General features: G+C 42.1%; 1 protein-coding gene across 1 annotated transcript; it reads right to left on the reverse strand.

Moving 5' to 3' along the window:
- Positions 1–21,450: 21,450 nt before the first annotated feature.
- Positions 21,451–23,029, reverse strand: LOC146238116 (uncharacterized). The gene is made up of 7 exons (XM_084685987.1): positions 22,667–23,029; positions 22,321–22,567; positions 22,179–22,240; positions 22,035–22,106; positions 21,815–21,897; positions 21,552–21,636; positions 21,451–21,471 (listed from the first exon to the last, which is right to left on the reverse strand). Exons 2-7 carry the CDS (start codon positions 22,535–22,537, stop codon positions 21,451–21,453), a joined length of 540 nt encoding a protein of 179 aa, XP_084542113.1. The 5' UTR covers positions 22,538–22,567; positions 22,667–23,029.
- Positions 23,030–26,424: the final 3,395 nt, after the last annotated feature.

The raw sequence follows: 26,424 nt of genomic DNA on the forward strand, positions 1-26,424 counted from the left end.
TTGGAACATGAAATCTGTTCTGGGGGAAACAACTCTAAAATAGGTTATATTTATACGAATAAGGATGAAAACAGCCAGTCCCCCGTTGTCTCCAACTAGTAAACTATAACAATAACAATATACAGCAATGGAACTATTACAGTAACAATATACAATAACAGGTTTACTTTATTTGTAACATCTAAATGGGCAGTGTGAACATAAGCTAAAATTACAATTTAAAAGTTACATGTGATACACACATAGGCAAACGCACACCCCAGGTTTACATAGAAAGTACACACATACTTACCTTTAACAATCGTAGAATTGACTAAACAAGAACGTTTTTAATCTAGTTTTAAATGTCGAAACAGTATCAGCCTCCCTGATTGAGACAAAGTAATTTGTTCCAGAGAAGAGGTGCTCTATATGAGAACGCCCTACCTCCAGCAGTTGTTTTCTTAATTTCAGGGATGCAAACACATGTATGGTCAAAAAAGAGAGAAGTAATTTTATCCCTCGCCCCGCAGCAAATATCCATATCCTTACTTTGCCACCAACCCCCTGACATCCCTGGCCCACCCCTACATGCAAATTGAGTAAAATGACATTCTGAAGATCAAAATACACCAACACTTATTTGGAACATTCTATTTTATTTTTTATTCCAAAAAAATTATTAAACTATCTAGCACTTCTTCTGGTTTTACTCCTTCCTCTTCTTCCTGGCCACCTAAGGGCACTAAATGTTGATGATCCAAGCCAACTCCTTCAGCTGAGTAGCCTGGGAATGGCCCCTCACCACAGGATCAATGGAGGACAAGGCCTGTAGGGTCTTACTTTTGAGAGGTAGTTTATTCTACTTGCCACAAGCTGTGTATGGTCACCCCAATAAAATCCATGACAGTAGGCGATTTCTTTAAGACTGCAAGGGAAACTCGGCTTCCCCTAAAATGTCAAAAAAATGTATGGTCAAATATTTACTATTGTGTTAACATTTTGAATGTGTTAGAACACGTTCATCTCGAAGACGAGTTCGTTCAGAATCAGATACATTATAGTAGCAGGTTGACTGACTCGATTTCCTTCTCATACTTTCCCATAGCGTCACAGTGCATTTCTCTGTTGAAGCCCGGCATCCAGGGACTTGAATGGAGCTGCTTTGAACAGTTTTTTTGGTGCTTCAAAACTATACGGTCACTGGATAAATGCTGCAATTATCTCCCGGAAATGAGTTTCTGCATTTCGGGATGTCTGGATTTTGTACTATAAAAAGTCGCCGAAGCTATTCGAGCTCAGTCCTATTAGCGGATTTTGCAAGTGTAGTCAAAAGACAAACTGCTGCAACCTATTTCTTGGTATTTGTTGACGAAATTGCTAGCCATTGCTAGCCAAATTGATGAGCCTGCGTTGTTGCCAATGACACACACGACCTGCGTGACCCACAAAGTTTGCGGCCAATGTTGAGTGAGTGAATTGTCATGGTGATTACAGTTATTACAGCTCCTGATGGAGCTTTAGATTGGACACGCACCAATGAAAACTTGCTTGTATTGCGTCTAGGTCCGGATCTGCCTATTGAGTCACCTCGCCATAGACAGTAAAAGATACGCAGCAATAAGACACACGAGTAGGCTTGCGCACATACTGCTGATTTGCTTATTTCCTATTTACTTGTTTGGTGGAGGCAATCCAGAATTACTGTTGGTGCAATTATAATCAGACCCCCCCACCTTTAAAAAAACTTCGGATCTGCACGATTCACACAAGTCACCCAAACTGACGTGAAAAAAGCGGGAGGCGCAGAAAAGCGCGCCGTTTGCATCCCTGTAATTTGGGGTATTACCAGATAGCCGGCATCTTGAGATCTTAGAGTCCTTGCGGGGCAATAGGGTGCAAGGAGACCGGAGAGGTACAGTGGTGCCAATCCATGTAGAGATTTGTAAGTTAGTAGTAAAACTTTGAAATCAGCTCTGGCTTGGATAGGGAGCCAGTGTAAAGAGATAGAGTAGAGGTTATATGATCAAACTTTCTTGTTTTTGTCAATAGTCTAGCAGCAGCATTTTGTACCCGCTGTAAATTTTTCAAGTAGGTAATTGGGAGGCCAGAGAACAACACATTGCAGTAGTCCAATCAGGACGTAACAAAAGCATGTATTCGTTTTTCAGCATCATCCTTTGAGAGGAATTTTCGTATTTTGGCAATATTACGTAGATTGAAAAATGCAGTTCTGGGGATTTGTTTAATATGGTACTCAAACAAAAGGTCTGGGTCCAATGTGACTCCTACATGTTTTACCAACTGGCTTTGAGATACTTTGACGCCATCTAAGTTTAAGGTCAGATTGGATAAATTATTTCTGTATTTTTTAGGGCCAAAAATTGGAACCCTCGGTTTCATCTGAATTAAGAAGAAGGAAATTTGCTGTCATCCAAGTTCTCAACCCGGAAACACATTTTTCCATAGCATGTGGAAATTCTCCAGGCTTTATGGACATGTATAGCTGAGTATCATCTGCATAACAGTGAAAATTTACCCCACAGCTTCTAATTATGTTTCCTAAAGGCAACATATTGAGTGAAAATAACAGAGGGCCAAGAACTGAACCCTGTGGTACTCCGTATTTTACAGTAGTGCTCCTGGATGAGCAACCATCATAGTGGACATATTATGATCTATCAGATAGATACGATCTAAACCACTGAAGTTAAGTACCAGAGATCCCAACATAGTTCTCCATACGCTCCAGGAGAATCTCATGATCCACAGTGTCAAATGCTGCACTTAGGTCTAGAAGAACCAGAACAGAGATAGAGCCCGCGTCAGAGGCTAATAATAGATCATTGACTACCTTAGCTAATGCAGTTTCAGTGCTGTGGTGAAGACGAAATCCAGACTGGAGAGGTTCATAAAGCTGATTTGAGGAGAGGTGCTCAGTTAGCTGTTGTGCCACAGCTTTTTCAAAATTTTTGGAGAGAAATGTCAAATTTGAAATTGGCCTATAGTTGCTAAGACAACCTGGATCCAGGTTTGTTTTTTTAAGAAGGGGCTTAATAATAGCTTGTTTGAAATCGTCAGGGACTTGACCAGTTACAACAGATTCATTAATAATACTAAGCCTGGGTGGTCCAATAATAGGTAGAAGTTCCCTACCCTCGGTGCACAGACCTGTTGGAAAGACGTCTGATCGAGTGCGGGGTGTAGGGTTGGACCTATCTTGCAAGGACAATGCAATGTGCACGTTTCTCAGTTTACAATAATATGGGCATTAATGCTTTGCTGCACAAGCCCGCATTCGAAGAAGCAGCAAGAGTTCGCTAGGTAGTTGCTAGCCATTAGTAGTGTTACTGTTACGAAGCCGCCCTGTTTGTCACTGCTTGACCGAGCCGAACAGAAGTGCTTGCTGTATTCGCGCCGTTTAAATTGATTGTTAGAATCGTGGAGTAGATCCAATCTACTCGCTCGCGTTTGATGACGTTCTTTCAATTCCATGCAGCGGTATTATGAATACAGCAGAAGCACTGGAGTACATCGTCCTAGTGACATTTTAAGTAGCCTAACAATGGAGACGGCAAACGTTGTCGGTTAATAGCAGTAATAGGATGCGTCCTGTAAAGGAATGAATACACGATGCTAATCCTGCTGCAATTCCATATACTACTAGTTATGTCTCTTACTTCTTAGAGACGCATATAAAGTCCCATGACATGCTGTTTTGAAAGCTTTATGCAGGCCGTAGCGGTCCCCTAATATTGTAGCCTATCTGCATGTTGTCTTGTGACATCCTAAGAGGAATGTGTTCAATTGGAGCATTGAGTTGCGTTTTCTCAAGGTAGAGAAGAATACCCTGGCCCGGTTACACCTGTAGATATACCAATGTGTACTGACAATGCTGAATGTGTGTCTGATGTAATCAATGTGTCAGAAAATGAGTAACGATAATGATGAACCGAGAAGCTTGTGAGACGGTCCGCATGAAGCCAGCTATGCTGATTGCAATAGGTATCTGCATGCTGCAGGTAGCCTGCAGGGACGCTTCCTCGATCTGTGCCCTCGTCAAAGGGCAAGAGAAGTCAACCCCTGCCTAGCTTTGATATTCTTATACATACCATGATGCATTCTCTCTGCCTGTAAACATGTCTGTGCTGTGCCCTTTACAGGGTGCACCGTTTTGAGTCCCGTAAGCTGCAACCGTGTCCATCAAAGCATTAGTGGCAGGTGTCCAGTTGTACGTTCGGTGTGCGGATCCTTCATCATGCAGCCTTCTGGGGAGCCCGTCTCTCCGTCTTGTAATGAGCGGTTCAAGGAAGCAGCGGACCGAAAGCAGACAAACGTCTTCCTAACACTCCACCTTTACTGCACAAACAACCACTGAGACAGGGGTGCTTTGTGCTAAATCGACACCCTGCTCGATACCGTTTCTCGGGTTCTGCAGTGTAAAGGTACCCCCACTGTGATGGTCCACACTAACTACCTTTTGTCCCCTCTCCTTCATGCGCCAGTACCTGCTGTACTGCCCCGGGCGACACCTGATGAGCCCCTGTTTACCAGTGACGCAGCCGGCAAGGCCACGGCCGGATCGTGGCTCATGCAACTCCAGTTCTGCGCGAGTGCTATGGCCTGTCCCCGGAGCTGCATACGGCGTATTCCTTCCGGATCGGGGCGGCTGCTTCTGGTGTCCACGTCCGCGCTGGACGTCGTGGAAGCGCAGAACTCATGAGCGCTTGAGAACAGAGACCGGGACCGTGTTGGGCGATGCTTGCAGCCGGTACACAAGAAGCTTGCATTGGATAACGCTCTGCGACTATCTACTCTAGGCTGAGCAGGCGCTCAAGAAGAAAGCGAGCAGGCGCTCAAGAAGAAAGCGAGCAGGCGCTCAAGAAGAAGCTGCGCAGGCGCTCGGGAAGCTGCGCAGGCGCTCGGGGAAGCTGCGCAGGCGCTCGGGGAAGCTGCGCAGGCGCTCGGGAAAGTGAGCACGGCTTGCAGGCGCCCGGCTTGCAGGCGCCCGGCTTGCAGGCGCCCGGCTTGCAGGCGCCCGGCTTGCAGGCGCCCGGCTTGCAGGCGCCCGGCTTGCAGGCGCCCGGCTTGCAGGCGCCCGGCTTGCAGGCGCCCGGCTTGCAGGCGCCCGGCTTGCAGGCGCCCGGCTTGCAGGCGCCCGGCTTGCAGGCGCCCGGCTTGCAGGCGCCCGGCTTGCAGGCGCCCGGCTTGCAGGCGCCCGGCTTGCAGGCGCCCGGCTTGCAGGCGCCCGGCTTGCAGGCGCCCGGCTTGCAGGCGCCCGGCTTGCAGGCGCCCGGCTTGCAGGCGCCCGGCTTGCAGGCGCCCGGCTTGCAGGCGCCCGGCTTGCAGGCGCCCGGCTTGCAGGCGAGCAGGTCTGAGACCTCCGGTGACCAATGTGGTCCGCATGTATCTTGTGGTTGGGTGGCTTCATACATTGCAATCGTAGTATGTCTCTTTGGATCTCCATGCAACCGTGGTGATCCACAGACGTCCTCTGATGCGCTACGTCGCCATCGGAATCCAGTGTCTACATGGGGACGTCCGTCCAGATGCCCTGGGAACAGCGGATGCACCGCTGATTTGTCTCACACATAGTTTTGTTGCTAGTAACAGTGGGATTTCACATGGTCCTCCTGAGGCTCAGGAGGCGCGACGCTCCGCTCTACACATAGTATAGACTGGCGGAGTGTCGGTGTTTTGGGGATTTAACTTGTTGCTCCCTGCCGCATGTTATGCATGCTGCAGTGAAGGCAGGGAGCGCTTCCCCATGTACGTCCATTCCGCCAATGTGAAACCATTTGTCATGTGTAAGAATAAATGGTGAAATCAATCACGTGAGTGTCTTGACTGAAATAGATTTTTTGGTCAAAGAAATCTCAGAAATCATTTATTAGAGAGATCTGAACTAACACAGTGTACTTTTCTTAGTGAGTTTTGCAACAGTATCAAATAGGAACTTTGTGTTGTGTTTGTTCTTACTAATCAATTTAGAGAAATATTCTGATCTGGACCTGTTGAGGACTTGCTTGTTCTCCATTTGGCTGTCCTTCCAGGCCAGGCGGAAAACCTCCAATTTAGTGGTACGCCACTTATGCTCTAATTTTCGAGTGGACCTCTTGAGAGTGCGGCTTTCCTCTGAATACCATGGAGCCATTTTCTTGTCTTTTCTTTTCCTTGGTTTGAGTGGGGCAACAGAATCTAGGGATAACTGAAGAACCAAATTCAGATCCCTTGTTTTAGCATTTAATGATTTATTTGGGACGTCCAGTGCTTCTAGGGCAGCAGGTAATACTAGCAACTGGGATATCATTCTGATTGGACTGATTGACTGCTGTAAAAGAGGGGGCTATTTGCATATCTAATAAATGTTCGCCCCAAAAAAGCTTTAAAAAATATGAAATGTGCCTTATTGTATTCCAGTATTCTATAGAAACATGTGAAAACATTTTCCTCAAATACTGAACCAGCAAACTTTGTAAAAGACAACATTTGTCATTGCCAAAACTTATGACCACGAATGTACAGGTAATTGGAAAGAAAGAGGTTCAAAAAGTTCAACCAGTAATATTTGCATCAACCAGTATCAGAACAGAATATTTATTATTGCCTTACCAATGTAATGGTTAGAAATTTGTTTCAGTGTGCTCACAACAAAGAATAATAGTGCCTCAAGCATAATAGAAGTAGAGCAATTACATATCACGCAAACTATTATAATAACAATAAACAAAATATAGCTGCAAGCAGCGATGTGGGTTCCTCCGCAAAATGGCAAAATATTATAAACAATTACACTGTAGAAGATCGAGACTTGGACAACAAGAGAGCCAAACTACTTCATGTTTGGCCAACAACAATAGGCTGAATGGGGATTTGAACTCATGAGCATAAGGTTACGAGACAGTCTCTCTATCCTCTCTGTTACAAAACAACTGTTGAGATTGCATGAATAGACAGGGCAGAGTATTAACTTTGGTCAGCTTTGGGACAAAGGTTAAGAAACGGTTGACAAGTTTACAAGTCAGTCTCTATAGCCTAGTTTTTATGAATAGAAAGGGCAGAGTATTAACTTTTTATAGGATACTGAAACTTCTTGAGTTAATCTCTTTCCAGAATCTCAGTCAATGCACAACTAACAATAGTCATGTGGCCAACTGGGATATACGTAACCGTCACCTAGTGGTGTCTCATTTCATAGGGCTATGTAGCCCATAGCCCTTGTGTCTCAAAACTGAGGGCTAAGGGTAAACTAAGGGCTAGGGGTAAGGGGTAGGGGTAAGACAGAGTATTAGGATTCGGCCCTAGGATTTGCTCAGCTTTGGAACAAAGGTTAAGAAACGGTTGACATACATAAGGTGAAATTGCATGATGAATGATGTCTGCCTGTTTAACTAAACAAGTAATCAAAATTATGACAGGCCAAAAGACTGTGCCTGGATTCAAACCTGTGACCTTGCACTTTTTAGGACATGGTTTCAACCCATTGAGCTACCCTCAAGGTTGATATTATGTGATCAGTTACTGTACAAAAAAGGAAGCTGTTTCTCCTGTAGCACGGATTGTTTGATTCTGCCAAAGTCTAAACAGCTGTAATTCAATGATCATTTGACAAGGTGAAATTGAGCATGGTACTTCAGAATGATGTCATCCTGTTTAACTTAAAAGCTATTCAAATTTAAGACAGGCTCGAACACTGGCTGATTTCGAACCTACGACCTTATACTTTGCAGATCACAGTCCCAGCCCATTGAGCTATTCTCAGTGAATATTGTTGGGTTCAGTTACTGCATGAAAAAGTAAGCTGTTTCTCCTGTGGTAAGCGTTGTTAGATTCAGCCAAGGTTGAAACAGCTGTAATTCAATCATTTTGACATACCAAGGTGAAATTGTTTATGGTACTTCAGAGTGATGTCATCTTGAACCCTATTAGATTTGAAAAACCATCAGTCAAAATTATATTTGATTTATTGACACAAAGTAATCGAGGCAATGTGCACATTTACATAAATAAATAAAGTCTTTCAGCCATTTTGTATTTCATTCAATTGCCTTAAGTAACATTTTTTTATACGTCAATGATACATATGTGTACCAAAATTCAAGTCAATTGGACCTTTGGTTCAACAGAAGAGGAATTTTGAAGATTTTCACAAGTTTTCACTGTACAGGAAAATACTGTGGGGGTACCCACTCAGATGTAATATCACTGTGCCAAGTTAGAACATTTATGACTAGGGACTTTTTGAGATAGTGGGGCGCAAGGAGAAGAAAAATAATAATAAGAATACCAACAATAACAATAGGTTCCCTCCTACCGGAGGAACCCGAAATATAGCTGCAATCAGCGATGCGGGTTCCTTCGCAAAATATTATAAACATGTACACTGTAGAAGATCGAGAGTTGGACAACAAAAGAGCAAAACTACTTAATGTTTGGCCAACAACAAGCTGAATGGGGATTTTAACTCGTGCACAAGGTTACAAGTCAGTCTCTCTATCCTCTTTGCTACACACCAACTGTTGAGTTTGTATGATTAGAAAGGGCACAGTATAAGCTTTGGTCAGCTTTGGGAAAAAAGTTAAGAAACGGTTGACATTTCAAGGTGAAATTGCATGAAATTGTGCATGGTATTTCAGAATGATGTCACAAGATAATGGCTGGATTCCAACCTACAGGTCACCATCCCAGCCCATTGAGCTATTCTCAGTGTTGAATAGTGTCATGTTCTGTAGCTGTATTAAAGCTGTTTTGTCTGTGGTAAGCGTTGTTACATTCAGCCAAAGTTGAAACTGCTTGTACATTTCCTATGAAAATGGGACAATGGGATGACTGGGTTGCTGCTGTAAAGAATAACTTACTTATAGTTTTTTTTTAAAGGTTGTTTGGAGTGCCATAACTTGGGAAGGGAATTTCAAGTCATGCCTAGCATCAGTGGGGATGTGTCCTGGCTTAGGTTACTGAAATGAAGTTGTGTAACAGACAAGGGATCCACCTGAACAATCAAATAACTTCAATAGAGATAACCATTAGCGTTATCTCTACCGTGCGTCGACTACAAGTAAACTACAAGTACCCAACTACTGTGGTGAACCTGGCTTGTTTTGCAGTGGTTTACACAGTCTCACTAAACAGATGATTGGAGTGTTGTCATGGGCTCAAATAAACACACATTGCTATGTTTTACATATTTATTGGGGGATTTATTGGAAGACTAGAAACCGTTTTGTCAGAATAAAAAATAAAAACTATGCCTCTGACTGGTTTTAAACCTACAACCCTTTGCCTAGCAGCACAACATCTCAGCCAATTGAACCATTCCAAGGCATGGAATACTCAAAGTTCAATAACTGGATAATAAAAATAGCTGTTTCTCCAATGGCGAGCATTGTCAGATTTGGTCCAAGTTCAAACAGCTGTTATTGGGGTGTGCTTGCCTTCGGCTAGCACAAACCATTGTTATCTCACATATATATTATTATTGTGAGAATGCTGTTAAGCATTCCAAGTATCATTCTTTGAATCTTTATTCAACTTATTGTTGGAATGCTGCTTCAGCTTTCTCTGGTTTCGGCAGAGTCTTGGGTCTCGGAAAATATCTTTATTTTTTGGATTGGACGTATAGTTTTGCGTCTACGTTAACTTGTTTGAGGTGTGGATTCTCGGTAAATTTCTGGTAGTCTCTAGCCTGGCTGCCAGCCCAACTTCTTCCGCCCACCAAAAAAAATTGTTCGGGAAGTTGGGTCTGGAGGGTCTCGTATTGGGGACAACTACAGAAAACCCAGAATCGGGACGGACCAATGAAATTGCCAGGGCGGGCTTTATACGATGATGGACAGATGATCAACAGTAAAGTAATCAACAACGGCACGAAAGAGCCCTTGGGTTGAATTCGTTTTCAACAAACAACATAATACGTTGCTCTGATTGGTTGTAGGTTTATCCAATTGAGCGTAGAGGCATTTGTTTTACGAGTTTGGTTGAAACACGCTCCGTACTCAAAGCCCAATGGAGAGTTTTCAGACTCATATTCTGACTAGAATTATGAGTATGACAACGTCAGGCTTGGAAGTCTCTGCCCTCAGCGCATTAGCAGCCATAGCTGCACCATCACCGTGGCAACCACACAAACAAGCGCCAGTCTCTTACACAGGTGATTGGTATCAGCTGATTAGTGGAGACACAAGACAAGCGATTCAGTCAACTCGTCTCATTAAAAGACTAAGAGCACCACAACACAACTACTACTACTACTGATACTGCTATATCTTATGCCACACTACAACTACTAATTCTGAAGATGCTGCTAACATCTCTTTTGCTATCTACTATGCTAATGCTACTGTTGTGTTCTACTACGCCACTGAATGCGTTCACTTGACCACAAGAAACCCGATAGCAATTGTCAGTTTATGCCAATAATACAATTACTCCGTTTACATGTGTAATTAGTAATGCGATTACTCAAACACATCTACATGATTCTTTTTATTAATCCTTGTATGGTCCACGGACAAAACGTGCACCATCATCCTTCTGCAACAAAGTGTCGCAGTGTCTTCCTGTATCAGCCCTACTACTGCTGTATGTTTCATTCAATCAAAACATTGAATCCTACTAAGAAAGATGAGTAAACACACTCAATGATAGGCTACATCTGCTACTGATATTACTACCCCAACTATAATTTCAGCTGTTAAAACTATAATATTCTTGTTACAACTATAACCTACTTCTTCTTCTGTTTAACAGTTCAACTTTCAGCTTCTCCCGCATTGTCAGGCAATTTAAGCTCTTATCCACCTTATTCCTAGCTCCCATGATCCATTTCCTGAATTATGGGCGCGACTTCCGCAGCCGGCGATTGTCATGGTAACGCTCATAAACAGTCATTGCGGTAAGCTAATTCTGATGCAAAATTAAACATGTGGGAACACAGCCTGTTACACCAGAATCTGGACAGTTTGATCTTACCTCTGCCTTCTACTATCGAGGGATGGGAGGCCGACCTGAAAAAGTGGCCTCAAATAACTTACAATAGCATATTTAGCTACTTTATTAGCGCTGTTGCTACGGACGGTGAAGCGATAAATAACCTGAAAAGCTCTGAGTCTTATCAGTAGCTAGGTAACTCCACAGCAATAAAGTTGGTCGCGTTTTAATAAAGGAGGTGGGACACAACATTATTTACCTTAAAGCAGACATAGAGCCTAGTCAGAGCCTCAAAGATCACCGGTCCTGGGTTTTAGTTTCATCGTCAGGTTAAATAGAAACGGCTGGGTGCTCATGTGTAGCTGGACCAGCACACTACTAACCCGCAAAAATTCCTATATATGAACACTTGCAACGCACCTTTACTGACAGTACTGCAACTAAATCTGTGGAGGTCTTTCATAGCCTAAACACAAAGTAGGATGCGATTTCTTCCGTCGGCTTTTTGTCCACAAAATGAAATGTGTACACATACGAGTGTTTTGGGTGGTCTCTTCAAGGCTAGGTTTTTCAGCTACATTGTTTTGTGGTCCTCATCTGTTGGCAGGCGAAGGAAACTGTACCGTTTCACAAGAATAATCCCTTATTGTTGTGGGTGTGTGTTCAACACACTGTTGTTGAAGCTACAGATTTAGCTAAATCTGGTTGTTAGCTAGTAAAGCCGCGAACAGCGCAACAGGTAGCCTAAATATAGCTGCAAGCAGCGATGCGGGTTCCGCCGCAAAATATTATGAACATGTACACTGTAGAAGATCGAGAGTTGGACAACAAAAAAGCTAAACTAAACTGAAATGAATTTGTACAACAAACAAGCGACCCACCTGAAAAAACAAATGACATTAGAGATAACCATTAGCGTTATCTTTACCATGCGTAGACTACAAGTAGCTAGCTACTGTGGTGAACCTGCCTTGTTTTGCAGTGGTTTACACAGTCTCACTACACAGATGATTGGGGTGTTGTGATGGGCTCATAAACACGCATTGCTATGTTTTACAACCAGAGGATTTATCGGAAAACTAGAAACCAGTTTGTCAGAATAAAAAATAAACTATGCCTCTGACTGGTTTTGAACCTGCGACCCTTTGCTTACCTGCACAACATCTCTGCCAATTGAACATTCCCAGGCATGGAATACACAAAGTTCAATAACTGGATAATAAAAAAAGCTGTTTCTCCAATGGCGAGCATTGTAAGATTTGGTCCAAGTTCAAACAGCTGTAATTCAGTCATATTTTGACATATCAAGGTGCAACTTTGCATGGTACTTCAGAGGCATGTCACCTTAAAGTCTATTAGGTTTGAACCATCCTTCAAAAATACATTTGATTGAGTGACACAAACATATAGAGGCAATGTGGACATTCACATAAATACACCACTTTCAGCCAATTTGTACGTGATTCAATTGCCTTAAGTAACACTTTTAAATACGTCAATGATACATATCTGTATGAAATTTCAAGTCAATTAGACCTTTGGTTCAAGAGAAGAGGAATTTTTAAGGTTTTCAAAAATTATAGCTGTACAGAAAAATCCATCATGGCGGACCTTATGGTTACTTGAAGCTTTTTTGTTCCTCATGAAAAATGAGGCATGCACATCAAGTTTCAGAAGAATTGGAGCAATGGGGTGGAAATGCCATCACTTTGAAAATGGGACTTTTGGGCGTGGCCTGTGGCGCCCCCTATCATCCGATGTGGCCCATATTTGGTGTGGGGGTACCCACTTGGATGTGAATGTGCCAAATTAGAAAATTTATGACCGGGGACTTTTTGAGATATTGGGGCGCAAGGAGAAGAAAAATAATAATAAGAATACCAACAATAAATATAGCTGCAAGCAGCGATGCGGGTTCCTCCGCAAAATGGCAAAATATTGTAAACATGTACACTGTAGAAGATTGAGACTTGGACAACGAGAGCAAAACGACTTCATGTTTGGCCAACAACAATAGGCTGAACGGGGATTTGAACTCATGAGCAAAAGAATATATATATTATAAATAGTAAGGGCTGAGTATTAACTTTTCATGGGATATTGAAACCTCTTCTTGAGTTGATCTCTTTCTAGACTCTCAGTCAATGCACAACTAATAAGTGATGTGGACAACCGGGCTTAGGCAGAGCTCATATTCAGCTCCTTGCAAGAATAGCCTGTGACAGTGTAGCAGCCGACTCTCTGCTCCGATTAAACTACACAACATACACAATCAGGGTGACCAACAAGAATATTTTAACTAACCAACAATAACATTACAAACATCTAACTGAACGAACACAACAACTGAAATCCCTCGCAGGGCTTTTCTAACCAAACTATTTTCCACAAGTCATTGCGTTTTTGGACATGCCGCACTGCATCCTGGGTACCCAAGTGGCTGATGCTGATTATTTAGCTGTGCTCCGACTGCGTGATATGAGTATTAGTTTTTGGTCAGCTTTGGGACAAAGGTTAAGAAACGGTTGACATTTCAAAGTGAAATTGCATGAAATTGCGCATGGTATTTCAGAATGATGTCTGCCTGTTTAACTAAACAAGTAATCAAAATTATGACAGGCCAAAAGACTGTGACTGGATACAAACCTGTGACCTTGCACTTTGCAGCACAACGATACAACCTATTGAGCTACCCGCAAAGCTGAGAAATTCTGGTCAGTTTCTGTATAAAAAAAGAAAGCCGTTTCTCCTGTAGCGTGGATTGGTCAATTCGGCCAAAGTTTAAAGAGCTGTAATTCAATGATCTTTTGACATATCAAGGTGAAATTGCGCATGGTACTTCAGAACGATGTCATCCTGTTCGAACGATGTCATCCAACAAATATTCAAATTTAAGACAGACTCAAACAGTGTGGCTGAATTCAAAACTACACCCCCTTATACTTTGCAGGTCACTGTTCCAACTCATTGAGCTATTCTCAGTGTTGAATATTGTCATGTTCAATTACTGTACAAAAAAGTAAGCTGTTTCTCCTGTGGTAAGCATTGTTAGATTCAGCCAAGGTTGAAACATCTCTAATTCAATCATATTTTGACATACCAAGGTGAAATTGTTTATGGTACTTCAGAGAGATGTCTGATGATCAATATACTTCATTCGAGCAAATTTGGTTGTAAATCTGACACTACCATACGTAGACTCCAAGTAGCTAGCTACTGTTGTAAACCTGGCTTGTTTTGCAGTGGTTGACACAGTCTCGCTTAACAGATGATCGGAGTGTTGTTATGGGCTCATATAAACACTCATTGCTATGTTTTGCAACCGGAGGATTGACCGGAACACTAGAAACCGTTCTGTAAAAAAATAAAATAATAATTGCCTCTGATTGGTTTTGAACCTACAACCCTTTGTTTATCAGCACAACATCTCAGCCAATTGAGCCATTGCCAGATCTGGCCTTGCCCATGTTCAGTCACCAACTGGATAATAAAATAAGATGTTTCTCCAATGGCAAGCATTGTCAGATTTGGTCCAAGCTCAAACAGCTGTAATTCAGTCATATTTTTACATGTCAAGGTGAAACTTTGCAGGGTACTTCAGGGTGGTGTCATCTTAAAGCCTATTGGGTTTGAAAAACCATGATTCAAAATTTGATTTAGTGACACAAACTTATTGAGGCAATGTGGACATTTACATAAATACACCCCTTTTAAACATTTTGTATTTGATTCAACTGTCTTAAGTTACATTTTTAAATATGCCGCCTACCAGAGGAACCCTAATAACAATAGATTCCCTCCTTCCGGAGGAACCCTAATACTAATAATAATAAAACTAACGAAAACAATAGGTCTCCTCCTACCGGAGGAACCCTCATAATAAAACTAACAAAACCTAATAATAATAATACCAACAATTCCAATAGGGTTCCTCCTGACGGAGGAATCCTAATAAATACTAGATGTAAAAGATGGTGCATGGAGTATGCAAATGAAATGATAGATAAAAGTTGCCTCACAGATCGGTTTACACTTGTTCACTTGAGGTGCTTATTAATGGAAGGGGAACTGTTTAGTAACTGAATGGTCTGACGGTATGTAGCCAACTGTTAAGAAAACGTTTTACACAGAAGGTTTTACATTTGATGGCTCAGTCTCAGGAGATTTTCAAACCGAGCGTTTAAGCTTTCATTTTCTCAAAGGCGGAGAAGAATACCCAGGGCTTGGTTTACACCTATCTAAAATTCTAGCCACTGGGGGACCAAAAGCAGGCTAGGGGAACTCATATTAATGTTAAATAACCTCCTAAAGTGAACTTTTCATGTCATGTGACCTTTAACCTGTTAACGAGTGAGTTCTAAATATTTCCGACGCTTCCACCAGAGTTAATTATTTTTGTAAAACGGAAGCTAGCTAGCTGTAGTTAGCTTCCGTTACCAAGCAATCTAGCATAATACTTGTAGCTATGCTACTACCTGCTAGTGCTACTTGTTAGCCTCCTAATTGTAAATTTTAAAACCATAATATAGCGTTGGTCATATCGTTTTTGTCTATCGGAAAATAGTTGGTTGGAATGTTCAGAATCACACGTGTGACGGTACTCTGTGGGGCCCGCTTTTGAATGATCACATATGTGTGACACTACTAGATAACGGGTTAAACAATAACCATACACACACATCAAGAGGATGTTCCCCCAAATGCAAGATAGCATGTTTAAAGTTATATGCTTATCCACATATAAATTCCACCACCTTACTATCTCTGACTTTGATTACAAAGATGATGCCACTTGTTGAGCATTAAGACCTTCTATCCTTGCTGTCCCAACCATTTATAAAGTGTTGTCTAAGGTTGAAAGTTTTTTTTAACCCATTTTTAAAGGAGATCCTCCAGGAACGAACTGTATGTGGTAACATTGTGTCAAGCCAATTGTGCACTCTTTACAGCTGTACCATTTGACAGGGCATGCAGGAACATGTTCACAATTAACTTTGTGATTTGGCATAAGGTCTCATTTGAATGCAGTTGGCAGGCTATTAGCAGTAATAGCAATGCAATTTGAAGCAGTAAAACAATTCCATGGAAGTCCACAGAGTTTTTGAAGGGTTAGCATTGTAATAGCTTGTTCATCTTCTGCTGAAAGCTTATCCACTAAAACCCACGGACATGCACATATGACCTGACTCGCCAGATGGCTTGTTATACATATCCATCTGGGAAGACTACCTGGGAACTGTTTGGAAAAGTGCAGGCAGTAAAAAAAATACTTGGTAGGTGATTGGATGTACCATATCTCTATCCCTGTCTATTACAAGCTAACTTCAACCATGCCATCACTGCCAGTAGTTCCTCCTAGATGGCTGATTGGTCCAAACCACTGTGGTTTGGGCACAAATGAATGTTGGGGCTTGGCAAGATGGATTTACTTGTGCAAACATATCCCTGGCAGAAATCCACTCACTAAGCTATCATAGGAGAGATACAAACACTTTACAATCAAGAAAGGTGTATACGATACATGGAATGACACATAACGATGTAGACAAAGGAACGGCTTGATCTTAATGGATAACTCTACTGGAGGCTTCACAAACACAGTCCCTGTCCGCTTCATGCAGCACCATTATCTGACAGTGTGTTTACTCCTACGCCTTTCCCCCCACCCAATGACCTTCACGCACCCACGCACATAACCCAGTCATTACCTGGCAACCTGGTTTGGCAGAAATTACCCCGTTGCTATGGCGACAGAATGCATACACGTGGAAGGGAGTGTTTTGTCCTCAATGTAATTGTACAAGGGCAGGAAAAAAACGCCTGCAGTGCTTTTTATCTCCAAACGTTCTTAAGGAACGAGTTGCTTGGGGATGTTGACAACAAGCTGGCACAAGCTGAATTTCCAGACGACATGGATAGCGTTGAAAAATTAAATCACTTAAACATCTCTGGGAAACAATCCGTTTTGATGGGGGGGAAAAAATCTCTGTTTACGTAAAAATGTCATTTTCAATTTCAGCCAAAACTATTTTTAAGATCTTTTAATCTAGTCAAGCCTGGGAGGACTGACATACACCTAACTGTGTACATAGGCTCTTGCTGGTCTTCTTCACAGGCTTGGCCACTAGAAAATGGTTGTCCTGGCAACATGACTGCTCTGTCATTGACTTGTTCTTGTAGCCTTCAAGCCAGACAATGTCTCAAAACTCTCCTTAATAGCCCCCAGACCCCTAGAAACCAGAAAGCACATGTGTATGTACCATGAAAAGCCATAAAAAGGGGAGGTTGGGATCTATCTATGTTGACAACTCTGCTAAACACCTAATAACACCCAAATCAACCAGCATGATCTAACCTTAAATTGATGTTTATCAGAGGTTAGCAAGTCATGGATGACCTGGTGTTTACCTCTCCAAAGAGAACAGGACTCATAGTTAGATGACAGTAGCCAGAGGAAGTCATTGCTCCAGGTAGCCAGCCTGGAGCATAGGGATAGGCATGGGTGGCAAGGCCATGAGAATCACTGTTGTAAGTACTTACTGTCGCATTTAAACCCATTGCCTTTACATAACTCAGTTGCAACGAGTATGCAGGGAAATCTTTTACAGGTGCAAAACCCAATTTATTTTCAAGGACTCCATTCACGTTGGTTATTAGTTGTCTCTTATTCATCTGAAATGTACTACACATGCAGCCAAAGCAGTCTTTGAAACCGCAACCCAGTGATGGCTCCACAGATTTCCACAACAAGCTTAAAACTATGGCAACATCAGTACAGGGTTTCCTCACCACACAACCGAGGACGTAGAGATTGATGAAAGAATAGGGAGTTAGAAATACAGAGAGAATGACAGATGGAGAGAGAGAGAGAGAATCAAGCATTAAAATCACAGAGGGACCGAAGTGTTATCGAACGGTTGATGTCATCCACAGTGCTCTCAGACACTTGTCATCTCCCTAAGGAGTTACATCAATGGGCCGCGCCAGAATGGAGCGATCAAACGTCACATGGGCGCCTCCTTAAACTGGAAGAGTTAAAAAACAACGTTCTCATCAATTCCTGTTTTCAGGCCTATATCAGTTTGATTTGGGAGGCGACCTTAGTAAGATGGATTAGATACTAGACATAAAGAGAAAAGGTGGGACAATGATGCATGGTGATTGGGGTCCCTAAGCACGCACACATCCACACAAACACATCCACACTGCTTTACATGCATACACGCTCTCAGACACTCACATGCAGGCTCTTTCAGTGTCATACACATACCATCACATTGGCAAAACAAACACGGTTAGAGTCGGAAGCTTTGTGTCTTCAGATTAAGACGTGTCTTGAGATAAAGACATCAAACATATTTGCGTAATACTGTGCGCACATACTCTTTGCTTCAGAAGTGGATGGTGTGTGTGTGCGTCCATAGTTGGTAGTGAGGCATGGGGGTTGGGGGGGGGGCTGATAGGAAGGGGTTGAGGGGGGGTGATGGGAGTTGACAGAGAAGGATTAGTCAAGCTTTCACAATGCCTTATGGGATTATGGAGTGTGTGTCTGTTTGGGGGCAGAGGGGGAGGGGTGGACTGGAACGGGGTTCAGGGGAAAGACACTTGTTGAAGTGGCAGTATCACTCGACTCAACTCAAGTTTGTGTGTGTGTGTGCGTGTGAGAGAGAGAGACAGTCAGTGTATGCATGTGGAGACCTATGTTCAAGGAGGCCAACCAACCCCTATCACAACCTTTGGCACCATTCTCCCTTCATGCCCTCCCTGATGCCAACGATGGGTATCAGGTGGCATTGTTCAAGGGATATAGGATGACAGGTGGAAGTGCATATCCACTCATTTGCCCTTTTATTGTTGTTCAGTAGTTTAATTGCTCCTACTCAAACCACCCTGATAGTTTTTTTAAGGGTAGTTGGTTTGATTTGTTTGGCCCATAGTCTTTGGTTTCAAAATGTATCTTAAAAGGAAACGTTTTTCAGGGACAGAAGCTACAGTTGATGTTGGTTTGAAAGGACTTTCATGGGGTTCTACAGCTCATAAGGCCAACCAGATATACCATGGGTTGTGATTGTAGACACTGGAAACAGCAGTTTTGTGCTGTATTACACAGCAAATTAGGCATCTGGCAAGCCAAACTCATGCTTCAGGTTATTTTGTTAACATTAGCATGATAAAAACTAGGGCTATCAAAGTTAACGCGTTAATAACGCGTTGACAAAACTAAGGCTGTGTGCACTGATTGTCAGGCTGAGTTTAGTTATCACCGGAGTACTTCCAGCCTAAACTATCGCATGCAAGCAAAGCACACAGCTAGCAGCAACAGCGTTAGCACTGTAGCAGCAGCAGCGTTTGCTCCTGTAACAAATGGCAGGTAACACTCGCAAAAGAAGCGAGCAGCTGACTGAGTTCAACAAAATAGAAACTGTCTTGTTCAATATTAAGGTCAATCTGTGGTTGCTTAAGTATCTGAAGTATGTTTGAGGGAGATTTGAATATTATGGAGCAGGATATCGTAGTAGGCTATGAGACAACATGTCTTAAATGTATTTTATTTTCCAGATGTCAAATTTTGTAGATGTTTATTATTGCTACAGCAGTATAGTTTGTGAGTGAATAAAACTCCCTCACAATTTAAGTTGTGTTCCATCTGAACTTCTTATATGGACATTATCATCCAGTTAGGTAGGCCTATTTGAAGTTTTTAAGTACACCCTTTTAACATTTTGTTTTTTGTTATCATTTATTGGGTTAATATTAATAGATTAAATAGTTTGCGATTAATTGCGATTAATCGTGTGAAATAATGCGATTAATCGCGATTGAATATTTTCTTATATTCTTGACAGCCCTAATAAAAACACATCACTGTGTCACACACATGGGAAAATGTGTCCAACCTTTGACTGGTACTGTACATACATGCACACACACACAAAAAAAACCACAATCTATATGTGACCAGGGGGGTATTCCAAGTAGCGGGTTTAGTGAAAACTTTGAGTTGTCAACCCTGAAAAGAGGCATACTCCGAGTTCCGCGTTCCAGAAAGAGAGGTAACAAAACCTTTTGGTAAGTTGCCATGGTAACTTACGCTGTGAAACTAACCTGCTCGCTAGCAGGTTTTCCATGAACAACTCAGCGTTTTCCTAGCAATCCCCACCCACTTTCGGATCTTGAAACAATTTGCAGACATGGGGTGTCCTTTCCTTTCCTTTACCCTAACCCGGCCGATTGATTATGAGCAAAATATAATTTGCATAGCCTTACACCAGGAGAGGATTTGAAGACCGCGATTGGATGTACATTCATTCCCCGATGATAACCTACGTGAACGTTATCGTTTTTCATCACATTCCATAATTTATCTCACCAACATTCTCCATCCATACATTGCTAATGTAACACACCGTGGATGTGCTCTCAGAACAGCCCAACTGATATGCGTTGCTCTCCGTTTCTTTGCCAACGGGAGATTCCTGTACAATATTGGCGATGCAGAACACATCGGGAAAGCAACAGTCTGCCGAGCCATAAGAAAAGTGGCCCTGGCACTGAAAGGACTACTGCAGACGTACGTGGTCTTTCCTGGGCACAAACCTCTAAGGACCATCAAAGAGGAATTTTACATGATCGCAGGTGACTGATGTAGCACACATTCAGTTTAAGTCAATGAAGAAATTTGAAATAATGTGAATGACAATGTTGCAATCTCAGACTGGGATGAGTAAATCCTTTCCATTTTGCAGGATTTCCCAATGTGATTGGCTGCATTGATGGCACCCACATCCCCATCATAGCTCCATCCATTAATGAAGGAGACTATGTGAATAGAAAGTCATTTCACAGCATTAATGTGCAGGTAGATTTACTGTCTTACTACAATAAAGACTACAGCACAACTTTAAACTATTGCAGCTAATATCTCTTCTCTGCACTGGCAAGATTATATGTGATGCAGCACATTGGATTTCAAATGTGGAGGCCAAATGGCCTGGCTCGGTATATGATTCAAGGATGTATCGCGAGTCTACCCTGAGCAACAGAGTTGCAAATTGTAAGTTAAGCTTTGAACAAATAACATTCCCTTGTCTCCCTCGTCTACCACACTTATGATGTACCCACTATATACTTACAGGAGAGTTTCATGGCCACCTGCTTGGTGACAGAGGGTGCCCATGCCAGCCCACTCTGATGACTCCTTACCATGACCCTCAGCCGGGCCCTCAGCAGTGGTACAATGTGGCCCACTGCAGGACTAGAGCACGGGTGGAGATGACCATAGGCATTCTCAAAGCCCGGTTCCAGTGCCTACGTAGACTGAGGGTAAAACCAGAGAGGGCATGTGATATTATTGTGGCATGTGTTGTTCTTCATAATATTGCCGCTATTAGAGGAGAGCAACACCCTGCCGTACAAAACGACCCTGAGGATGATCATCCCCTCCAACCTGCAGATGTCCAAGATGGAAGAGCAATCATATACATACTGTGCCGCACACACTTCCACCAATCCTGACACTGAAATAAACAAATCACTACCATTTCATTTTGTCTTCTTTATTGCCTACAAATAGAAATGCAACAATTCATATTTATATATTGTTCTGACAATTAACACTCACTCACTTGTGACCATGCACCCACCTGTAGCTGGTGTTCTAGCAATTCAATTTCTAGATCCGTCTTCTTTATCTTCCGCCCCAAATACACCATCTCTTGGTCAGTTTTCCTACAAATAGAAATGCAACAATAAATATTTATATATTGTTCTGACAATTAACACTCACTCACTTGTGACCATGCACCCACCTGTAGCTGGTGTTCTAGAGAGTTTGTACAAATCCTTAACTGGTAACTGGGAATACATTAGGATGACATTAAATCCCAGTTCTACACACATAATTCACCTGCCATTTACTGAACATCTCACTGTCTGTAGCTGTGCTGTGGAGGTTGATGGACCCCTCTCCTGGCAAAGCTCATCCATGCTCTGTTCAACAGGATCAGACTGTGCATTTAGTTTTTACATTCATTACTTTCATCACTTCAGTGTACATTTTAAACTGACAATTACACTCAAGACTGTAAATAAAGTATATGGAGAGAGAACTATCCTATATGTAGCACCATATATGTAGGCCTCTCTGCAACCCTGTCTGTGGCAGCAGTCAATGTGTCCTCATCCTCCTCCTCATCATCCTGTGATGAAAGGTATTGTTTCAGGATAGTCACCACTACTATGCATAATGGAGTATTGAGTGGCCTACTTACAAGTGGTACCGTTGTGCAAAGGCTTGCAGGAGGCTCAACCACTCGGATTACACCATCAGTGACTAGAAGTGGACCAGAGTGGAAAATGAAAACACATTCACACACATACTCGCACATACTTACATCTTATGTAGGCACTCACATCTTATGTAGGCAGTTGTGTCCTGTGGGGTGACTGGCTCTGATGAGCTTCCTCCAGGGATGCCGTCAGCCACTGGACGGCCAATGTTGTGGCTCAGAGCCAGCTCCTCTGCAGAGGTCAGAGGTGCTGGTGGTGGCCCTCCACCCGTTTTGCATGCCTCTGTCTTCTTTCTATTTGCTGAATTGAACCCTAGTTTACAGTTTTTTGAATGACCCATCTCAGAGTACCTTTATAGAATGTACGGTTACTGTATTGAAAAAAAAAGACATAACATAATTGCTGCAGTAAAGACTTCATTTGCAACAGGACAAGAAATATGCAATATAGCTTCCATTTACAGTATTACCTGAGCTCTGGCCCTTCTCTGAGCGCCACCACACATTCTAACTCCTCTCCCTTGTCCCTCTTCCTTGTCCTGGTACTTGTCTTCCTCTCCCTTGTCCTGGTACTTGTCTTCCTCTCCCTTGTCCCACTTCTCTCCCTTGTCCTGGTACTTGTCTTCCTCTCCCTTGTTCTGGTACTTGTCTTCCTCTCCCTTGTCCTGGTACTTGTCTTCCTCTCCCTTGTGCAGGCATTACTGTATTCTTACTTTCTTTTGTTGCTCTATATTGTTATTTTCCCACACCAGATCAGCCCAAAGACGTTCTCTTAACTGTCTATACCATATGGTCATGCAATTGAAAGAACCTCAACACATGAGTGTTTCCTAGTTGGGAATCAGCTGTGATGTACAGTATTTGCATAACTTAAGCTGTTTCTCAGTAGCAACAGAATAAAATACAGGGGATATATTTCTGTTTCAATTCACAATATAAACAGCTGTTCACTTTGACTTTAGCCAATAATTTAGGTATTGAACATGATGTTATCTGTTTTGGTGACAGTGTGAAAGCATTGGTAAATTGGGCAGTAAAACTCGATTGTTTTGGTCTTGGTTGAGCTTGTGAGTAAAAGAAGTTCAAGCATTTAAAATGTGTGTTTATTCTATGCATTTTGTGTCAAAGCAACAAGAAATGTGTTAATTGTACAGCCTACACAGACGGATGTTGTGCTCACTGTGTTAAGAGTTTAGGAAACTTGTTAAAGGTGTTGAAAAAACTTTCATAGCGATTGTAAAATACTGTATTTATATAGGCCTAGCACAATTCATACACAATGGAAATTCCAAGTGCATTACAAATGAGCAGAAGTGTAAGTGTAGTGTGTATTTATTAAAACAAACAAAAAAAAGTGTAAAATTATGAAGATTATTAGTTGGAAAATTATAAAGGAGAGACATATTCCATTTTAAATTAGAACGGACCAAAAAGGTATAACTATTTATTTTGCACAAACATGTCAGCTCTCAATTGTGCGTAAGAGTGCTCTTGGGTGTGCGTAAATTCTGTTCTTACCTAAGAACAAATCCCAAATAAGAAAACATTGGTGAATGCCAGAATCTTCTTGAAAACTGCGTAAGTGGGGTTTGAGAACAAATTTGTTCGTAAGATCATTTGGTGAATGAGGCCCAATGGGGTTTCACGTGCAATTTGTTCTGAACTTCAGAAGACTTTCCGAACTCAAAATAGCAGTCGTAAGTCGGGCAGAGTTGTCTCAAATGCGATTCCCTAAATAACCACAAGGGGAATCGCATTTAAGAAAACTCTCCGTGTTAGAATTTGTGAGAAATCGTTGGTGATTGCGTTCACATCAACTCTACAGACTATATGGCAAGCCGTGTTATCATTTAAACAATGAATTCTTGATATCTAGAGTTGCATTCTGGATATCAACAATTCATTGGTTAAATGTTAACACGGCTTGTCATACTTCCTAAAAAAGCTCAGAATTGTATTTTTGATATCCAGAATTCGAATTTTGGATATCAAGAATTCATTGGTTAAATGATAAAACGGCTTGCCATAACAGACATCCTCGGATTTAAATAATAATAATAATTAACCTTGCTTTGTGCACACTGTTAGATCCAGTGGAGAACAATTCCACTGCTCATCTTACTGGTATGATGTTGCACCGATGCACCTGTGCACCGGTTGCTTTTCGCTTGGACATGACTTGCGTTCCTGTTGCTTTCCTAATTGTGTCGATTCTGACTGCACACGTCACTGCTGTTGCGTGCCCTTATAAGGAGCTGTCGGGGCGTGTATGTATGCAAATTAAGGAGCATGAGGACGCGCTTTCAATTTAAGAAAATTCTTCCCGGGGAGCAAAGCTCAGAAGACTTCTGCTGCGTAGGAACACATTTTCAAGCGTTCATGAATTTGGCGGATGCCTTTTTCTTACGTTGTTTTACCAAAGCCCGTAAGAAACAATTCAGAAGAAACTTAAGAAAATGTTCGGGAATGAGCCCAATGTTCTTATATTGGCAAGGGATAATAGTCGTTGGTGTCATTAGACTTGGTCTCATGCATAATGAGGGGTACTTTGGCTCACTAAAAAAAGGGGCATAATCAGCATGAAATATATTTAATGCAGAAAATTTTTGTTGCCTCAGGCTAATATCCAGCTCTGGAAACTATTATAGTTTCTAAATTATAATAACTGATAAAACACACGCAGGAAAAAACCTTGACATTGCAAAGGTGGTGGAACATTAAACCGATTAAACAGAACAGAGCACAGAACACGGATCTCCATAAGCTAATGATACATGCAATTGAGCCCTGTTGTGCAATACAGCCTCTATATAAAGAGCGAGTGTCGAGTTTGTGTGTGTGTTTATGTGTGTGTGAGTGTTGTGCACAGATGCTTTACCTCATTCAGGGAGGAGAGAGTGAGTGGGAGGTGCCCACACATGCCAAGACCTCGAAGTCAGAGTCAAACAACAGAGACTGGCTGAGAGAAAAAAAAGAGGAAGAAGAAAAAACATGCAAACACACACGCACACACGTCTCCTTCTCCATTGGTGCTCTCAAAATCAGACGGGGGAGGGAGGGAGGAGTACTGCTGGGAAGAGAAAGGGCAGTGAGGGCAGATTGCATCATCAGAAGTCTTGTCTCTTTCATTGGAGGCTGCCCTGCCCCCGGCCATGTAAACAGGAAACGAGAAGAAGGCCTGATGATGAATGTGAGAGAAGGGAAAGAAAGAGAAGCGTGAGGAAAAAAAGAGTGGAGTGCGCCTTTCATCATCTGAGTACTTCCCCGGGCAAACTTGGGAGGGTGAGATTTGGAGAAGAGACGTAAAGAGAGAGAGAGAGATTGAGAGAGTAAGAGAGAAGTTAGAGTTAGAGGTTGTTCCAAACCGCAAATGTTTCCAATACTTGAGTTTCCCCTTAACAAGACCAGAAACTGTTGCCCCAGAGCATTGCCAAAATATGAATGTCCTTCATAACTCTCAACAAAGGCTTCAAAGGCACTGAACGTTGATATGCATTCCACAGTCTCTATTTTCACGTCCTGTTTCCTTTTTTTTGTCAATACCTTAAGGCAAATTGACTTGCTAATAAGGAGATAACTAATTTTGCCTCAGTTTAAGTGATGTTGGAGTGCTGTTCACGGTCTACTATATGATACTCAGCCATTCTATGCTATGCTCGGGTGAAAGCCTGAGGGTAAAAAGCCAGATGGTTTACATATGGATTGTCATGCTAACACAAACAAAGCTGACCGTTTGCAGTCACTAGTGTGTCCCTTGTCCTAACATTTGAGTCTCTTATAGTTCAGTGGAGTACTGTAGAGTATTATCTTCCTTCTGTATACTTAAACTCCTTCATCTGCAGGCTGGTTTCCATCAGAGCTTCTTCTTACTAGCAAACTGAAGTAACTTATATGAGTGTTTGAAATGAAAAATGTTTAACCACTCTTTGATCAACCTTAGGCCATTCCATGCAACTCTCTTTTTTGACATTTTACATTAAATGATTTAAACTTTTGTTTTGTTGAATAGTCGAAAAACCATCAGGTCGACCATTCACCTTGTTGCGCTCTATCAAAAAACAGTTAAGAGGGTTGATTACAATAATACCCACCTTTCGGACATATCTGAAAACCGAGACATTTTATATTCCAGACAGTTGCAATTGACACAAAGACGGAGTTCAAATTCTTTGGAAAACTTCTGCTTTAATGAGTACATGTTACAGCCTGGAGCCACAGTGCCCCCTAG

The sequence above is a fragment of the Hypomesus nipponensis genome, chromosome 21 (assembly GCF_054491055.1).
Source record: "Hypomesus nipponensis isolate SF chromosome 21, ASM5449105v1, whole genome shotgun sequence".
Lineage (NCBI taxonomy): Eukaryota > Metazoa > Chordata > Actinopteri > Osmeriformes > Osmeridae > Hypomesus > Hypomesus nipponensis.